Raw genomic sequence first — 20,191 nt, 5'->3', positions numbered from 1 at the left:
GCATTCAGACCTACCTCTGTTTCACTGTGAAACAAAGAGAACTGTAATATACATGTAAAGAGCAAAGGACGCACTCTTAATAATTTGTATATTAATATTCAGGCATGTCGGTATAATATGCAGTTCATAATGTTATACATGACTGAAGAGTAATGAGACAGCAATACAATCCGAGCAATGTTCTGTAAAATCAGGTTTTCTGTGTATGAAAATGAAGGTTAACGAAATGTATGAGTGAGGGGCAGTAGCGACATTAGACACAGTACTACAGTATCAGGTTGCTAGGTTGCAGCCAGACTTGGTAGAGCTGGGATCCAGACCACTCCTGCTGGACGCCGCGACAACCAGAAAGTTGTGCACTGCTCACCTACACAGCATATGAGCTCCTTAATATTTACACGACTGTACACAAAAATATGGCGTCTGATGCATTGATAACCATAGATATCGACAAAAAGTACACAGAGACGCACTGCTTTTAGATACAGAAATCATGTAAGAAGCATATGACTTTCATTAAAATATAACCACTTAAGGAATGGCGAAGAAAGAAAGCCTACGATCACAAAGGTACAAAATGTTTGCAAAAACAGCCTACTAATGAGACCGTGCACAACTACCTGAAAAATACACATTGCGAAATTGTCAGATCTACATAAGATAGTACCAACTATACGTGTAGGAAGGAAGCACCAATACCAGTGCTCGATGAAGTCTACAGTACGAATAAAAATGTACCCACAGTAAGAGAGGCAAGAGTTACTGCCTCTTTAAGCAACTATCGAGAATTATCTGAAAACAGTGTCGAATCTGAACTATATACTGGAACATCTACATTACAGTGAAATAAATAATTCGCGGGTCCTCTAGCGCTGTGGAAGAACAATTGTAAAATTTGTGTAAGTTGCTGGCACTACTGTAGTCACAGCCATCATACCAGATACTCAACTTGTGAAGCTATTGATTCACGCTGTACAACAGTAATATTTTATATACTTGATTCAAGTTAATAAATATAATAATCTGGGACGTGCTGAACCAAAAGATATCTCATATACACTGCATATTTATGCATAATACTTCCATGAAATAATGGTAGGTCGAGTCTGGCATGACACCTGTGGACTGAACAAAATGAAAGACAATGATACACGTGAACAGAAGTCAACCTTTTCTCCCGGACCCGCTGCTCGGCCGATTCATAGCTGTAATAGACAGAACGATGCAGAAACAGTTGTAGACGCACCTATGTAGCCAGTAAAATTTGTTTATGAAGTTGGAAAGCGTGTATGTTAGGGATTAGTATGCAGATTATATTCATATATAGCACTGATAATACTTACAAGAATTTGACTTACTCAGCACTTTATGCTCTATATAGTACACACCAAAGAGACACAGTTTCAACATATTAAAGATGTTTGACACGAAAACCTCATACTAGTATTTGTGTCTAGCTAAAATCAGGTGCATATCTGTATTATTTTCTACGGTAGTGGTTCTCACCCTAAGGGTAATTACCCAGACTCAGCGATTTGGGTATTTTGTTATGGGTAGTGGATGAGTGATTTAAGTTCTGATTTACAGTTATTATGACATTTCTGACAACACTAATTAAATTTCTTTGCTTGTAGCTTTAGACATCAGATTTTAAAAGTGAGAACTTTCATACAGTAATCCATTTCTTAGGAACATTACTTCTCAGAATATTCCGTTTCTTGAATTGCTGATAGTAAGTCATATGTGTTTATAATTATTATCTCCGTTTTTAGTTTCCAGCCCTCCAAAAGGTGGCCAGACTTTCCCAATAGATAAGAAACGTAAGTATGTGCAGTACATATCTATATCAAATCATTTTACTGCCATTCATATGGTTTATCATTCTCCTGAAAAGTTATGTGCAGTACATGACTATATCAAATAATTTTGCTACCAGTGATATTGGTTTATCATTGTCTTGCAAAGGTTCTTACAAAATTCCATTTATAACAGTATTATAAATGAGAAATATGACAGTGCTCAAGAAGCCATTTTTTTAAAAACCTTATTGAGTTATAAGAAAAAATAGCTGTATTATTATTAATCAGATAACACATGAACAACCTTGACAGACATGGGCAAAAAAAACTTGATTAATTGAACAAATGGCAATGAGATGAAAGGCTAAGAACCACTATTACAATCATACCACAAAAAGATTAACAGTGTTAAAACACAATATTAACTGTTACATGATAGTCATGCTAGTACATTGATTCATAAGCACCGGTGGAGTCTGATTTATTATTAATGCCAACTCACCCCCAATTGCATTAACGATGGCCTCACGCGCCTTGTGGATACCACGAGTGAAGGTGACGAGGTCTGGCCTCTTCCGAGCCCCTCGGTGGAACAACACCAGTGACCTCTCGAACTCCCCCATTCCGTAGAGGGCTTCAGCCTGCACCAGCACCGCTGCGGACAGCACAGTACACATCACTCTTCCTTTCACACATACACTTCCCTCAGACTGACATATGGGCCATTAATAACCACTTCACTGCGATGATGTCTTGTTCTACTTGGCTGTTTTTAAAAAATGATGACAGTAATCAATTTAGGAACGATTTTTCAAATTGAAGAAGTTTGTTTCACCTTCATTAACCTCTTCACAACAATGGAGATACTTCTAAGCTAAGTAAAGCTGTCTGGCAGTAGCAAACGTCGCAGGACATTCGGCGGTGGGAAGCATTGTAATATCATTAATGATACTAAAAAAATCAATGTTGGAAGGCTTCTACTTATAATTTCCTAAACTTTGATAATGAGATTTACAATTCTTTCAGGGCTTAAGCCAGCGTCACACTGGGCAGAAAACGGCTAATATGTTAGCTGTTTTTGCTAGCCAAATGACCAACAGTCAGTGGTATTCAGCTTGCTAGGATGTTTATTGCTGTGATAAGGACTCAAATGAGCTAAACATTATTTTTCAACATCCTTTTAACTGTGAAAGAAATATTTAATTAGTGCAGGAGAAGTTTAAATGAAAGCGGATTGCAAGATTTGCCCAGTGCGACCACTTTTTCTCTCGATTATCAAGCTAACACTACTAAGGTATTAATTTCATTTATCATTCTGGACCAGTCAGGAAGGGAATAATTAATAGTGTTCCACTATTAAGAGATAGTAGTGATGCATTTGGGGTGTGAACCTTTGACGAGCGAAGAGTCCCTGCTGAGAGCCTCCCTGGCGTCCTCGAGCGCCTCCTGCAGGTGACCCAGCAGCAGATGGCAACGGCCCCGCACCACCAAACATGCTGGCCCGCCGCCGGACTCCACTGCCTGAGGGAGGTAGCGCCAGCATGACTTAGCACTGGGACCCTGCTGCACCTCAACTCACTTCACCATTATTGTAACACATTAACGCAGCTTACCAGTGGGAACCTACCTCATCTCACCTCACCTTACCTGTATTGTCACTCGCAAACACGGCTGACCTCAAGGACCCTATCTTGCTACCTGAACTTTCCTGAAATATAACACATAAACACAGCTTACCAAAGATACTATACTTCACCTCACCAACAATGTAACAGACACCCAGTTTCACCTACCCGGCACTGTAACTCACAATCACAGGTTGTCACTCTGACTCTACATCACCTCACCTCACCTCATTCGTGTTATGACACACGGATAGAGTTTACAGTTTGGACCCTACTTCAGATCACCTTACTTCACCAGTATTTTAACGCTCCCTAATACACAGCCTACCACTGAAATTGTCCTGCTTCCCACCAGTGTCGTAGCTAATTTACCATGCAGCAGTGCACCCTACCTACCACTGAAATCGACCTTCTTCCCGTCAGTGGCGTAGCTAATTTACCAAGCAACAGTGCACCCTGCCTACCACTGAAATCGATCTTCTTCCCACGAGTGACGTAGCTAATTTGCCATGTAGCAGTGCACGCCGGTAAAAAGGTTAGAATGTTACTGTTTTTTTTCTGAAATTCCGTTCCATTTATTTGTACACAAATATCCATCCTAATAAATGCCTTTCAGAATGTAAAATAGGATTTAATGACAGGGGACAAGATTGACTGCATTGAGTGTGTATCTTTGTAAGATGTAGGACAGTGATGGATGGTGGCCCACCCTCTGCTTACCATTAGTTAAGACATATTTCCGAGTGAACCCCGATGTATATCTTACTAAACTTAACATCCCTCGGTCCAATCATCCCAGAATTACAGTATGACAACAAGGATAGCTACTGACGAAGGGAATCTGAAGGCCTGACGGGGCCCGCCATGCATCAGTGAACGGCATAGATGACCTTGAAGAAATCTGGTTGATTGTTCCCAGCAGTGAAGATTTTAGAAGGGCTCTTGAAGACAAAAAAATGTTCTTTTACTTCTTTACCTCCCTTAGGAGGCATAGGCCTGTACGGGTCACTTAGGAAGAAACTTGGTGGAGCCGAATTGACTGTGTTGGATGCTCCCAGTTAAGGAGAGCTCAGGGGTGCGGGCATCTTCTTCTTTTAGTTCCTCAGTTAGGAAATGAGATGAAGATACTAACAACGGACTAAGGTGGGGTCAGAAGGGCTCTGCTCAGCTTTCCCACCACTTGAGAAAATAATGGGTCTCTCGTCATGGACGAGGAGTTTACCATATCTAAGAGGTGCTTAGTCTTTGCAATGAACCGCTTAGAGGGACTGTCCATGAGACTGTCTTAATTGGAGAACTCATCTCATGGAGATGCTTCCCTTCAGTAGAAGCCAGAAACTAGGAGCTTCTGACTTGGTGTGGTGAGCACTGTCCACCTTCCACTGCTTCTTCGGTTACATGTATTCTTGGTGCAGTGGAGGCCTGCCGAGCCATGCACAGCAATTACCATGTGACAAACTGTTGCACGTGTTCCGCATTCAAGTGTGTGTCCTGTTCTTGATCATCTTCTCTGCCATCACTGTGGTCATGTCAGTAACACATCGTTACAACGATTCACTGGAACCTTACATCATTTCACCAGCTCTTAGCAGGATTACAAATCTGTGCAAACGTAACAGTGAAAGGGCTGATCGCATGAAATCATGGATTAAGCTTTTCAGTGCTTAAGAAAGATTACTGGAATGCAAATGCTGAATAATACTGAAAGTTAGGACAGCTCTGAGAAATTCGAATGAGTGAGGAACAGCACGTCTAGGAGTATTACAGGATGTGTCAAATAATTCCAGTAAACAAATAAGCACAGTAAATATATGGGATGCAAACACGATATGTATGTGATTAATACAACAGTATTTTGGTAGTAGGTGGGGGCGCTCACCAACCACTCACTCGATGTAGTACTACTCTCGGGTGACTGCCCTTTCCCCTCTTCCTTCCTTCTTTCTTTCTTTCCTTCCTCTTCTTTCTTTCTTTCTTTCTTTCATTCTTTCTTTCCTCTTCCTTCTGTATACGGGTGACTACACAGAGTGACATGTCAAATAATTTCTGTACACCAGGAAACCATTTACTACGCTGGGTGGTAACCATACAACCAACTTATGGCGCCTGGTGGTTTAGTGGGTAATTAGGACGCTCCAATCGGATTGGGCCTGTGTAGGTTTATGTCCAAGGGATGGTTGGGGTTTATTGCTCACTTAATGCCACTCAGGGATAAGTGAGGCTGGTCCTTCTCATCTGTTCAGGTCCGACTTGCTTAGCCCCGGGCTCCTACGCTCCTCATGTGGCAACACAGGATTAGATGATGTGTGGATGTATGTAAAAGATTATTTCACTGGAACAAAAGATAAGAAATAAAAAAGATGTTATGGATACGTGGTACGGAAGCTAAACTTGAGTACTATACCGACGTTTTACGATCAGAGTGATATAAAGGTGTGTGATATTCCCATAATTTTCCATTGTTACCCATTTTACCGGGATGACCTTTGAAAGCAGGAAGAGACAACCTCATCCCACTCAATTGCACTTTTTCAGTTTTCACACAAAAGGATCTGTATCTCCATATCCACACCTCACCATCATGGATATTCTGACCTCCATTATCTGAAAACTGTCACACCAATATATATATATATATATATATATATATATATATATATATATATATATATATATATATATATATATATATATATATATATATATATATAAACGGAAAAAGTAGGAAATGTGAAAGTGGATGGAGTACTTGGAGAGTGGGGTGTGCCTGCAGAGGTGGATGAGAATGAATGGCCGTGCTTTAGTGGATATTTTTGCGGAGAGGGGGTTGGTGCCAATGTCCCCTTTAAACACAAAATGATCCACAGATATACTTGGCGAGTGATATATATATATATATATATATATATATATATATATATATATATCCACTGCTACCTGGCGCATCCCCGGGTGGCGGATAGGGGAAGGCCTTGTAGATATATGAGGTACTGTCTTAGACGGCGCGGACCATGGGACCCCCTATAGATATATAGGGCTCCACCGAATATAACGAATAAGGCGGCAAAAAATTACATCTCACCAGAAACTATGTGGCAAGGAGGTGAGATTATTTGCGACAATCCTCTCAACCAAACATGAGTTCTGTTGGAAATAATTTGACGGGCATTCCTGTTGGGTCATTGTCTACTAAAGGTCCAACTGCACTGCCTCCTGTGCTTACGGGCAGTGTGCCACCAAAAGTGAGTAGGCAATGTGTTGGAAAATTAGAATCTTGGATGTTAAAGAAAATGAAATCGATGAAGATCTATGCATACAATCTAAGAAGCCTCGCAGATGATTACAAACTTGATAACCTGATGACTGAACTGGAAAACATTAGTTGGGATATTGTAGGTTTGAGTGAAATCCGCAGAAAAGAAGAAAAAGTTATTCAGCTCGAAGACGGCAAACACCTATTTTACTACAGAGGAAAGGTAAATGGAAGAGTTAGTGGTGTAGGATTTCTAATTAACAGAAATCTTGCAGACAACATTGTTAAATTCAGGAGTGTATCTGACAGAGCAGCATTTGTTGTCATTAGACTATGCAAAAAATATACCATGAAAGTCATACAAGTATATGCACCAACTTCTCAAAGCCCAGATGAAGAAATAGAAACATTCTATGATGACATCTCCCAGATTATGGAAGAAGAAAAGACAACATATACTATACTCATGGGAGACTTCAATGCAAAAGTTGGGAAGTCGAAAAATGGAGAAGCATGTATGGGAAAATTCTGAGTGGGAGAAAGGAATGAAAGAAGAGAAATGCTGGTAAATATTGCTGAAATGTTTAACATGAGAATAATGAACACATACTTCCACAAAAGAACAGGAAGAAAGTGGACCTGGAGAAGCCCAAATAGAGAAACAAAAAGTGAAATCGACTTCATATATATATATATATATATATATATATATATATATATATATATATATATATATATATATATATATATAAAACTGAAGACCAGGACAAGAAGACGAGGGACTGGGGCCATGTTCAAGAATTTTTTCTGTGACGTTTCGAGGAAATCCACCCTCATTATCAGACAAAACTAAAATACGTAACATGAATTAGAAAATGAAGTTTAACCAAAACCTCATTCACAGATTAAAAAAAACAATAAAATATATACAAAAATTAATTTTAAAAATGAAGTAGTAAAAAAAAAAAGAGCAAAATCATTCACAAAATTACTAAAAATCTAACCTATACAAGTCTACACCGTGGCAACTACACAAAGCAACTGATCAGTAGACGATAGTCTGTGGAAAAGTAAACTTGGATAAGCTGTATGAGACTGCTGAATGGAATCAGTGAATCAGTGGGTAAATAATTTAATGGAAGAATCATTTGTATTCAGTGAAGGCTTTAAGTCACGTATAAACAATGATTCCGCTATTCTAAGACTAGTTTTATCAGTATTTGTCATTAAAATCTCAAAATCATCCAGATCAAATGTATGACCCGAAACAAATGAATGTTCCCCAATTTCCGAGAAGGGAGGGTTTGAGAGTGGTAAAGTGGTTCTATATAACAGGCCTTTGTGTTCGAACATCCTAATCTTCAGGTTTCGATTAGAACTCCCAATATATCCTGGATTACAGTAGGAACAATTAAACTTGTACACAATGTTTGAGCATAAAGCTTTGGGGATTCTATCCTTATTCCTAAAAAAGGATCCAATAGTATATGAATGTTTAAAGATGAACCTAAATGAAACCTGTGGATAAACTGCATTAAGCAGTTTATTTAATTACTTTCTGATGTGAAAACTGCTGTGCCCATAATAAGGGAGACTAATATGAAGTACTTGTTTGGGAACTAAAGACACAGCCTTTGTGCAACTGAATAATTTATCCAGGAATTTATGTAAAGTACTTTAAAAAAGATGCATCCTTTGAATATATATATATATATATATATATATATATATATATATATATATATATATATATATATATATATATATATTCAAATAGAAAAATTCACTCAGTTCACTATCCACACGCACTGCAGCCTTAGCACCCGCATACATACTCTTTACGGCCTTCAGTAACTTCCCATCTACTCCATATATTCTTAATACTTTCCACAATCCTTGTCTATCCACCCTGTCATACGCTTTCTCCAAATCCATGAAGGCCACATACAACTTCTTTCCCTTCTCTAGAAACTTTTCCATTAAAGATCTAAGAATGAATATCTGATTTACACAACCTCTTCCCTTCCTAAACCCTCTCTGTTCTTATCCAACTAATTCCTCTGTTATTTCCTTAACTCTGTCAATAAGTACCCTAACATATACTTTTCCTATTACACTAACAAGACAAATACCCCTATGATTTCCACACACTTATTTTTCCAACCTTTTCCTTTGTACAGGGGAATAATTATACCTGACTTCCAATCCTCCGGGACTCTACCTTCTTTCCGGGTCAATCTGCACATCTTCCTCATCCATTCTACTGCTATCTCTCCCCCATGCTTCAGCATTTCACCACACACCCCATCAATTCCTGGGGCTTTCCCCATTTCAACTTCAACTCATTGCTTCTACATCCTACTGATTTCTTTCTCTCTTCTCACATCCTCCTTCTCCCAGCCATTCTCCAGCCACTTATACTTGCATTACTTTCATTCTCTATGATCAACAATTCCTTAAAATGTTCTCTCCATCTGCTCACCTTTTCTCCCTTCTCCACTAGTAATCTACAATTTTTATCTTTCATTCCCCAACTAACTTCTTTGGCACGCTGTCTAACTTTCTTTACCTCTTTCCAGAATATGTTCTTACATTTTACACTCAAACTCTTTCCAAATTCCTCATTCACTCTCTTCTTACTCTCTCTTACTAATCTTTTAACCTCTCTCTTCCTCTCTGCATATAACTCTCTCTTCCGTCTCTCAGTTTCTTCCACGCCTCTGTTTCTCATCCACTCACTCTATGCTTTCTTCTTTTGTGCCACAGCCTCTCTCACCTCTTCAGTCCACCATACTGTTCCCCGCACCCCCTTTTGTCTTCTCTTCACCCCACACACCACCTCACATGATGCACAGATTTCTTTTGCGAATATCTTGAACACCACCCTCCACGTCCCCCATCTGCTCCATTCTATGTTTATCCAATCGCTCCTCCACTTCCCTCTTATATTCTGCCTTTTTTCCATCCTCTTGTAACTTTTCCACTTTCATTGTATGCAGTACTTCCTCCTGTCCTTCCCTTCTTCTATTTCTCCATTTTATTTGAACATTAATTCTGACCTCCACCAAGCGGTGGTCCGAAAGTCCACTCCTCCAACCTCTATATACTCTTGCATCCATAACACACCTTCTCATCCTTTCATCCACACACACATAATCAGTCATTGCCTTCCGTTCATTCAGTTCACCACCCACCCATCTCATCATTCGCCATGTATACCTGTGGATCAATTTGTGCCTGAAGAGGGTATTAGCTATCACCAACCCCCTTCCGGCACAAATGTCCACTAAAGCACTACCATTCTCATCCACCTCTGTACAGTAGGCACACCCCACTCACCAACTACTCTATCCACCTTCCCATTCCCTACTTTTCCTTTCATATCTCCAATCAAAAACACTGTCTCATTCCTTTCAAACTCTTCCATGCACGCTTCCATATACTGTGTGTGTGTGTGTATATATATACATATATATATATATATATATATATATATATATATATATATATATATATATATATATATATATATCTGTGTGTGTGTGTGTGTGTGTGTTGAACGGGGATGAAGAGGGATGCCTTCATGTAGGCGCACCAATGTCATTTAGCGGTGCAGTTGCTTGATTATTTAAATTTTTCTCATTTCATTCCCTATTCCCTTAAAGGATTAAGGTGGCTTGAAATCAGCTGGGTTCACGATCAGATGAGCCTGGGGTTTCAGATACTATTACTACTGCTACTACTACTACTACTACTACTACTACTGCTGCTGCTGCTGCTGCTGCTGCTGTGTTGCTACTCCTGCTGCTGCTGCTACTTCTGTTGTTGCTACTACTACTACTACTACTAGTAATAATAATAATAGTAATAATAATAATAACAAGCCTTTATCAAAGACGTATTCCAACCATGCGGCAAAAAATATATAGATATGCACTAATGAATATGGCAATTTCATATACAGTATAGGGGTATAAACTACGGCTCGTACACTAATGGCGAGGATCATAATAATAACAAACTCTTAGGAATCAGTCCGCCAAGTTTCATCTCAGATTACTTGTGCAGGTAGGAATTAAATCTTCAGTAGACACAACAACTCATCAAGGCATATTTTTTCTTGTATGGTCATAGCTCGTAAAATAGACAATTGGGAAATTTTACACATATGGGCATCAACTATGACATACTCTATCTTCCTGTGCGATACGAAGCCAATCCACTTGGTAGTTTCTGGGAAAGGGGGCAGGACGGAAAGACAGAGATGGATAACACAAGACGGATTTTTCCTTATATGGGCATAACTCGTAAAGTACAGACAATATGGCAATTTTACATATACGGGCAACAACTACGACACAGGCTCTATCTTTACGTGTGATATGAAACCAATCCACCTAATGATTTCCAAGATACAGGCCCAGACAGACAGACAGACACGCGGAGAGGACAAGACAGATTTTTATTTATATGGTCATAACTTGTAAAGTACAGACAATATGGCAATTTTATATATACGGGCATCAACTACGACACATACTCTATCTTTCTGTGTGACATGAAGCCATTCCACCTGGTTGTTTCCGAGATACAGGCCCGGACAGAGAGACGGACAGACAGGGGCGATTCCTATATCCCCACCATATGAAATAATGGTGGGTATAATAATAATAATAATAATAATAATAATAATAATAATAATAATATCTTGATCCATTTTATTCCGCTTCAGAAAACTTTACGAACAGGAGTAAAATAAGGCCTTCATAAGCCCTTTTAGGACTAGAACTAGCCTCCATGTTCAGATGAATCCGGAGTCACACCTGGGGAGAGTACAAACTACAAACTAAATTTCAGTAAAAGAGACATTTCTCATCCACTGTAGCATTTTCGGAATGATTCAGCCTAAGCCCGCACACCGTATGGAATGGACAGTGGGTATCAATGACAAAATGGTGACATGTGAGGGTAGGACAAAAGCCGGGCCTCAGGGAATCGACTGTGTAATCTACGTTAAGCGTAGGACACAGAAATAAGCGTAATATTCCAGTCACTTGGCATTTAAGATCCACACTTTCATTCGCTTGCCCTATTATTATCAGGCTGTTCTGCTGCCAATTGTACTTAACCTCAAAGAGGTTGGTGGACTGCAGAATGAGGGTACCTTTAGCCTGCAATGCACTGACTTCACGGTCATATGGGCCTCTGGACACACAAACAACAACAGCAGTATAATCGTTACCACGGTGCCTTCATCCATTCCCATCCTTTCTAGAAGATACTGATCTTTCTTACACAAGTTCCACAATACCCTTAATACGACCATTAGGTTACAACTTGCTTGCTTAGAGGAAACAGAGGTCATTGTACACTTTTAGCGTTACCTTCTGAGCGCAGGAGAGTGCAATCTCTGTCTTGCCAAGCGTGATGGCTCTCTGGGCCTCAGTCAGATGGGCAGAAGAATTTGTGTCTTCAGGTTGAACATGTCTTCGCTCTTTCTTCCTCTTGACCTGGTAACAAACACTAGTTAATGTTGATAATAGTGGATGGCTGCTCTGGCGGGCCAGTTCAGTAGAGGGAGGTGAGCCCACGCTCTTCTTTGGCCTCGTGGCTCTGAGGTTCCCTGAGAAGGAGAGTGAGACACCTTTTCCCCCCCTCATCACTACCACGGCAGAGCGGTCATGGGGCCGCAAGGGGATGATTATAATTCAAAACTTTTTTTTTTCTGCTTTAATGTTTATTATGCATCACTATGTAGTTAGGCAATCTATCAGCTGTTTAATGTTGGAACTTTAATATTTAGTGATTAGCTTTATTTTAGCTTAGTATTTCTCACTTTAAAGCAGCATTAAGCAAAGGTACATTTATGGTTAATTCAAAGGCTATTTGAATAAACGGGGATGTGGACAGAGATGAAATTGATACTGCTGAAATTTCAGAACGGACTAAAATATCTATTGGGTGACTGACAGTTCTTATTTAGCAAGCATGTTTAGTATGATTGTTCTGAAGTTCCAGCAGGAGAAAGTAAAATAATAAAAAGGAAAAATAAAAACAACTGGAGAGGGAAGAAAGATGTAGGTAGCAGGACGCACATGACACACTGTAGACCATGCAGACAGACATGGAACACACCAACGTACACACTGACATCATCACAGCACAGGACAACGGTGAAAAAGCACACACAGATCACTCACTGAAGTATTTTTACAACATACTGGGGCTTGTGATTAATGCATGTTCATCTTCCTGTGTAGGAGCAGTTCAAAATACTGGTACTTAAACGCATTTTCTTAACACTGCATTATAAATATAGTTTCCAACGGTCATTACTATAGAGTGAAGGATTTCCTTGGGTCTTCTAAATGCTGTTTTTCAATCAGTGATTAGCTGATTGTTTTGGGACAAAACTATACAAAATTAGTAATTTGCATTTAGAATGCTTCTCATAAATTCATTCTCTGTATAAAAAAAAAAAAAAAAACCATATGCAGCTATAATGATGATAAATATTTATGTCTGACAGTAAGCAACAGCTGGAGAGTTGCCGGCACCATGGTACAGACATATATATATATATATATATATATATATATATATATATATATATATATATATATATATATATATATATATATATATATATATATATATATATGAAGTGTTTTATGTCATCCATACAATTCGAAGCCTGTTGTATACTTGGTATGTTTTGTCATTTAATACATGTATGGAGCCTCATGGTTGCAGAGTTACATTTCACTGATCAAGCAACGGAAAGGAACACTGGCTGAAATGTGCTCATTGGGACACGACACCGCCGAATATTCACAAGGGCAAAGCGGGCAATCAGAGATGTATTCCAGTCGCTAACGGACAAGATGCACTGCAATGTACAATTACGGACGTTTTGCAGTCATTTACAGATAGTATGCGTGTCACTGCCTTGTAGTGGTGTATATGGTGAGGATATTCAACAGATATTATGGTAGTGATACTACTCATGGTATGTTAAGTAGCCATATCGGGAACACTGTGATAGTAATAATGCCCTGCGACAGTGGTTTTGAAAACGTTTGTGGTGGTGATAATGGCGCAGATTTGGATCTTAGTCTTTCCGGCAAGGAGAGTAGGTTTTCACCCCTGTTTGTTTGTTTTTGTTTGTCTGCTAGCAGGAGTACTCAAAACTAAAAGAGAGATATGGACCAAATTTGGTGGGTAGATAGCCCATGTCCCAGGGAACAATGGATTAACTTTGGGGACCGATCCGAATCGTATTACAGATTCTTGATCCGAAAAACATTTTTTGTGAAACTATTATCAGTGCTTAGGAAACCTAATCCCTTATGAAGAGTGGTTAGAAAATTACGATGTCCTTGTCGGTGAGATGCGCTCCATTGAGTGCCCCTCTAGTTGATAATTATAATAGCGGTGATAATGATGGAAGACATTGATTTTAGTAATGGAAGTGATGGAGATGGTAGAGACGAAAGAACTGGTGTTATTTTGAGATCTGTAGTGGTGTTAATGATGAGAAACAATGGTTCTACTAAATCCGGTGATGGTGACAATGGCCTGCGTTAGTAGCATAAGTGATATCAATGGTGATGATTGTGGTAGGACATAGTGTAGCGGTAATACTATTGCTGATGTCGATGGTGGTGGTTGTAATACAGATGCAAATGGGTGTGTTTATCGGAAAAATTAGGTAGTATTAATACTGTGGTTCTGTGACAAAAAGTGTGAGGTGTGACCATCAGTTGTTATGCGGAATCAGTTTTACGAATCTGTTGGATTCTGCATAAGCTGCAAATATAGTTTGGTACTAATGAGCGGAACGGAATATAGAAAAAACACTCTCTTATGAATTTTCTGATGGGAAAAGATTCGTATCACTGTATCAAAGAATTTGTTCTTCAAAGCACAATGATTTTTCGGCAGAGTGAATTAGAGCTACAAACATAATTCCGTATGGGATTATAACTGATCAGTAACAAAAACTGCTTATTCATGGGAACATTCCAGTGACGTAAATGGGATAAATGTGTGTGAAATGTATTTAGCCAGGTTGTTAAGATCGCTCAGGATGCAAGAAAAGGCTACAGCAAGGTAGGAAAGTTGCATGTGCAATGCCCAAGAGAAAAATAATAAGTTTAGGCATATGGGGTGCAAGACAAATGAAAGGTGAACATGAACGTGCAAAACAGTGTACCTGATGAGAGTAAGAGAAAAATAAGTCCATGAAAAACAAACTCTAAAGTTTTGTTATAAAACGAAAAGCTTTGTGGATTGGCGGTATTGATAACTTGTGTAAGATGACTTGGTTGTGTTCAGGTTACCATCATGAGATTTCATTTACTTGTAGAAAGCTTTTATTGAACAAAGGATTATAAAACTGTCTCGAGTACTCCTTTCTAAAGCAGGATGTAATATTTTTTCCTAACTGCCGCACAATAATTTTCCACATTCGAGGTAGACTTATGTTAACGTATGCTGGTGTCATGTCACAGTAATTATTTATAATTCTGATAAAACATGAAAAATCATCCATAAATTTGAAATATCTTGGTCAATCAGCCCTCAATGAATTTTCTGTCCACAACTCGTCAGGAAAGGATGAGACCCTCCACATGTTCGCATACTAGTGGGGAGGGGGGGGGGGAGTCAGCCTCACTTCCTCCCCACTCAATTTTCCCCAAACTCCGTGACCAGTGAGCGAGGGATGAATGACCAAATGGAACTGGGAGACCAACACCTCTTCCCTCCTACTCCCTTTTCCCTCTGCCTCTTCCTTAGCCGCAGGAAAGGGGGCGAGGTCTAGTGGAACTTGCGCGTCCTGGTTATTATAAAGCCTTGTATTTAAATTGTAAAGGCAAACTGTCATTCTGATCACCCATCAAGACAGAAGTCTTGTTGAGCAGCTTTACGATCGGTACCAGCGGTCCCAGGCTGATTTGTATTAAGGATATTCTGCAGTCATCACCAGGCTTCATTCTTTATGCACCAACACTTCTGCAGTTTGGTGAGAGAGATGTAATTTGGAACGTGTGTAGTAATGCAGTCAGTACTTTGCCGCGACAAGAATTTTACTTTCACTAGCACTTAGTGTACGTGTCAGGGAAACCTCAACTTTTTAGTAAAACCTTCCTTCTGTTATTTTCATTATAAGACATCAATCGCATATTCAGTCATCGAATTTAAGTGACTTGCATTCACTGATGATTCACTGCTTTTCCAGTGTGAAAAATCATTGCATGTACTATAATAGCAGGCTTACACACGCCTGATATTGGCTGGCAGTCTTGCTGCATACATTCAGTCTGTGTTTGTAGGATCCTGATAGGTAATTGATCTGCATCGCCAAGGAACGCCACTTTCATCTATTGGTGAAGAGACCAGCGAAAACTCAGTGCATCAAGCATAGGTGGCTCAATCGGTAGAGAGATGGCCTGTAGTCCTAACGGACCCCGGTTCGAATCCCGGCTGGGGCAGGGAACAGTTTAAGGATTTGAATTTTCATTAAATCAGGCTTTACTGATCTACCAGAAGACCCGCCGACATGTCGTAAAAATACCCCCGCTAATACCAATACACCAGTCCTGTATGAGACAGCCCTAGCATGTATTCAATATGGACGGTGGGTGTTAGCGCCGAAGTGGTGACATGTAGAGGTGTATGGTATGTAGGAGGACTGCTGGGCCTTGATAGCAGGCTGCGAAGCCTATGCCCAGAGTCGGACACATAAGAAAAAAAAAAGAAAAAAAAAGGTAGGCCTATTGGTATGAATGTCTTTTAGAGTTTAGGCTGAGTAAGTGCATGAGGAAACTGAGTTGTGGTGTCTGTGTTGGTGAGAGAGAGTCTGTACTCATAATGGAACTTCGTCAGATTGCAAACATGTAAAATCGCATGAAAGGGCATACCACGGTACATTGCTATATGTCCGCCCCCTAGTGGGCTTGTCCCAGTTTAAAGACTTTGTAGGTGCACATGAAGCTATCAGGCAACAGGTGATTATTAAGTAATTCTATTAATGACACGAAAATTACCGATTCATTGATTTTTCGACCCAGAAAAATCAGTATACTGTAGAGTCGTATATAGCTGGCTAGTTCCAGTTTCGTGTTCCTTTGTCCAGTGAATGTGAAGTTATCTTTGTGATGCAAAATTAGATTGACTTATTAGTTGGTGCTCCGCTCAGAAACTTAAAAGTTTACCATATTCAAACTCAAACTTACTTATAGCACGACGATATTTTCCCTCTCGTCTTAGAGTAAAGTCAAAGAAAAGTTATCGTCCATAAGCAATTTGGAAATTACAAGATAACTGTGAAATGCAAATATGTTTGCAATGCAGTATCTAAAGAAGTAAAATTATATGTTCTATTTGACTAATGGCACAGAGGCAGTGACTAAAATACGTTATAGAATTTGTCAAATTGCAAATTTTTAGCTGAAAATGAGGGGGGCCCGAACGTAAGCCCAGACTCCCCCTCCCCCCCAGTCCGTGCCTGGACAATATCTGTGTCCACAGAATCTCTTGTTGATTATCGCACCGCACAAAATTAGGTTCAAAAACATCTGACAACTTGTTCCAGGTTTCACCCTTCCGCGCTGGATAAATATCGGGTTTTACTCCATTGCATTATTTCAAGTATTCAGTATAATTAGAGGGGTTAGTGATGCCTCAGTAGCCAAATGGGTAACGTAATAATTTCATCTCATTCCTTAACTTTAAAAAAGAGACTTGATACCTTCAGTAAGTAAAATTCCTCATCACAGATGGTACCTATAGACACACCAATGAAAAATATGTAAAATGAACGAAAACAAGTGAACATGCAAAACTTTGACCTGCAATGAGATCTACTAAGATGTAATAAGAGGTAAAAGACATGCAATGTATGAAAAAAGGACAAACACTTCAGAGAGAGTGATATGAATATTTGGGAAACGCAAAAAAAAAAAAAAAAAAACTATTCTTCTTAGCCATACAATATACGGTATATAATTTTTATATAAAAGCAAGACTGAAATCTCGATGCAAAACTTAAACACGTAATAAAGAGCTGCAATGTAATTTTTAGCTTTGGCGTATGAATTATTCTTGTCGCTCTACCATATTTTATAACAATTTTAATATGGCTTTTATGAGTTCCGGAAGCATATGAAGACGGAATGATGCTTCCCGTGTCTCTTCTGAGGAAGAATGGTAGTTAAGATTATCCTTTATAATGCTTGTTAAGTATGAGCCAGGAAGTGGTGTCTAGTGAGAGCAGAACACATTGTATTTGTTTATGTCATCTGTATGAACCAACAGGGAGTAATTTTTTCCTGGCACTAAAAGCGCATATCGACTCACATTTTATACGTCTGCTTCGGCTGGGTTGGAGCCAGAACTCTAAAAATGACAGAACAGTAGGCGGAAATGTTAACCAATTGGCCAAAGTATCTCCATGATAATTCATCTGTTATATTTTACATTGCACAAGACACAATGTATTGTCAAAAGTGAGCAATTAACTTCTTTTATGTTGACCCTAAAATGACACTGTAATATCAAGACTTGATTATTAGCGTAACCAAAGGTAATATAGCGGAGGGACTGCACCTGAGGCATAGATCAGTTCGAAGTTTATGTGAAACATCAATACGAGACTGCTGTATACTGACGTTTAGCCTCGTTGCTCCTCAGAATCAAGGTCCTTGTTTAGAATATAAGAAGTCGTGAGGCGCAACGTCAATAATAGCAGTCCCGCATCGGTGTTTCATGCTCCAATTTGTCTATAAACAGTTCATTATCGAAGATGATCACCGAAGTAATTACACACGACAGGTAAGCCACTGTGGTACACACAAGTGTGGGGTCACTGTGGTACACACAAGGGTGGGGTCGCTGTGTGGTACACACGGGGATGGGGTCACGGTGATACACAGGAGGATGAGGTCACTGTGATACACACGAGGGTAGGGTCACTGTAGTGTACAGGGTTAAATGAGCTTTTCTTGCACCAGCAGGGTCAATTATTATTCTTTTAACAAATGAATGTTTGGTCACTGTCACTCTCATAATTACCAAACTACATGCTTCCAGTGGTAAGGTTAATGTACCGAATAAATACACACACACACACACACACACACACACTCACACACACACACACACACACACACACACATACACACATCTATATATCTATATATATATATATATATATATATATATATATATATATGTTTGTGTGTGTGTGTGTGTGTGTGTGTGTGTGTGTGTGTGTGTGTGTGTGTGTGTGTGTGTGTGTGTGTGTGTGTGTGTGTGTGTGTGTGTGTGTGTGTGTGTGTGTGTGTGTGTGTGTGTGTGTATCTGACAATGAAATCATAGAATGTCAGCTCTTTTTCTAGTGGATTACTATTATGCCTGATCCATGGATAAGCCCGTATATACTTCTCAGTCGTTAAAGTTACTAAGGAAAATCATTTTGCTTCACTGCTTCTGAAATATTTGTTTAACGTAATGTAACCTAAGAAACTCTCTACTACCAGTGTTATAAATACTATAAGAAAATATTATTCCGTAGCCTTGCCAAGTTTCCGTTATACCTGCCACTCACTAGCATTGGATGTAAAAACCGTCCATCGCATTCAGGAACATACATGCAGTACAGTTATGGAGCTGACTCTATACCAACTTCATGTAACAGTAGTGTGCATTATTTATGTGTCGATCACCCGTAGTCATGTGCCAATTAAAGAGAACATCGTTTGTAACACAGCATTGATTTTGCCCGTCGTGTAAGAATACTAGTGAGTTAGACAATGACAGAGGGTGACAGCATAAGCAGTAAGTTTGGACGCTGATGATGACTGAGGCAGCCGTACAATACTGAGGCAGTGGAAGCCAAGGCAGGGTGGTTGCTGAAATGTATTATTATCATAATGTGTGCTAGTGGCATGTTCGTGGTGGTAATGGTGCCACTGCTGTTGGTGGTGTTACAGAGTGTGCTTGCTGCGTCAATGATGTCAATGATATTGATGGCGCATATTAATGGTGATGCCAATGATTGTGACAACCATGGCAGTGTTCCTGACTGTGACGTCGGAGTTGTTTGTGGTAGTTTTAGTGTTTGTGATGTCAATGTTGTTGGTAGTTACAGAGCTCGATGGTGGTGTCAAAGTTACTAGTGATGGCACTGTCAGTGTTGCTGATGGTCACAGTGTTGGTGGCGATGGTGGTGGTAAGATCAGCATTACTGATGGTGACTGTTGGTGCTGGCTCTGTTGATGACAGTGGTACTATCAGCGTTACTGACAGTGGTGATGCTGGTATGGCGTCAGTGTTCATAATGATGACAAAGTTGGTGAAGCTAGTAGTGTCACTGATGCTGATGCTGGATTCTGTGTTAGTGATGGTGGCAGTGCTAGTGGTACCACTGTTGGTAAGGCTGGTGTTGTTAATGGTGAGAGTATTGCCGCTAATAGTTGTCACGAGTGAATTCAGGACAATATATGAGTATA

At 39.6% G+C, this 20,191-nt stretch overlaps 1 protein-coding gene across 1 annotated transcript in view; it reads right to left on the bottom strand.

The window, feature by feature from the left end:
* The window catches only part of LOC145409044 (outer dynein arm-docking complex subunit 4), a 315,075-nt gene that overhangs the window by 200,003 nt on the left and 94,881 nt on the right, over positions 1–20,191 (bottom strand). Inside the window, exons 4-6 of the mRNA XM_080279602.1 lie at positions 12,062–12,187; positions 3,191–3,320; positions 2,302–2,454 (exon numbers count right to left, since the gene is read on the bottom strand). Of these exons, the coding sequence (XP_080135728.1) occupies positions 2,302–2,454; positions 3,191–3,320; positions 12,062–12,187 (409 nt within the window). The remainder of the gene's footprint in view (positions 1–2,301; positions 2,455–3,190; positions 3,321–12,061; positions 12,188–20,191) is intronic.

Source organism: Coenobita brevimanus, chromosome 79, assembly GCF_032717465.1.
Source record: "Coenobita brevimanus isolate Jiangsu-jjx chromosome 79, ASM3271746v2, whole genome shotgun sequence".
NCBI lineage: Eukaryota > Metazoa > Arthropoda > Malacostraca > Decapoda > Coenobitidae > Coenobita > Coenobita brevimanus.
Note: the sequence above shows the minus strand (reverse complement) of the source record. Positions and strands in the feature narration are given on the sequence as shown.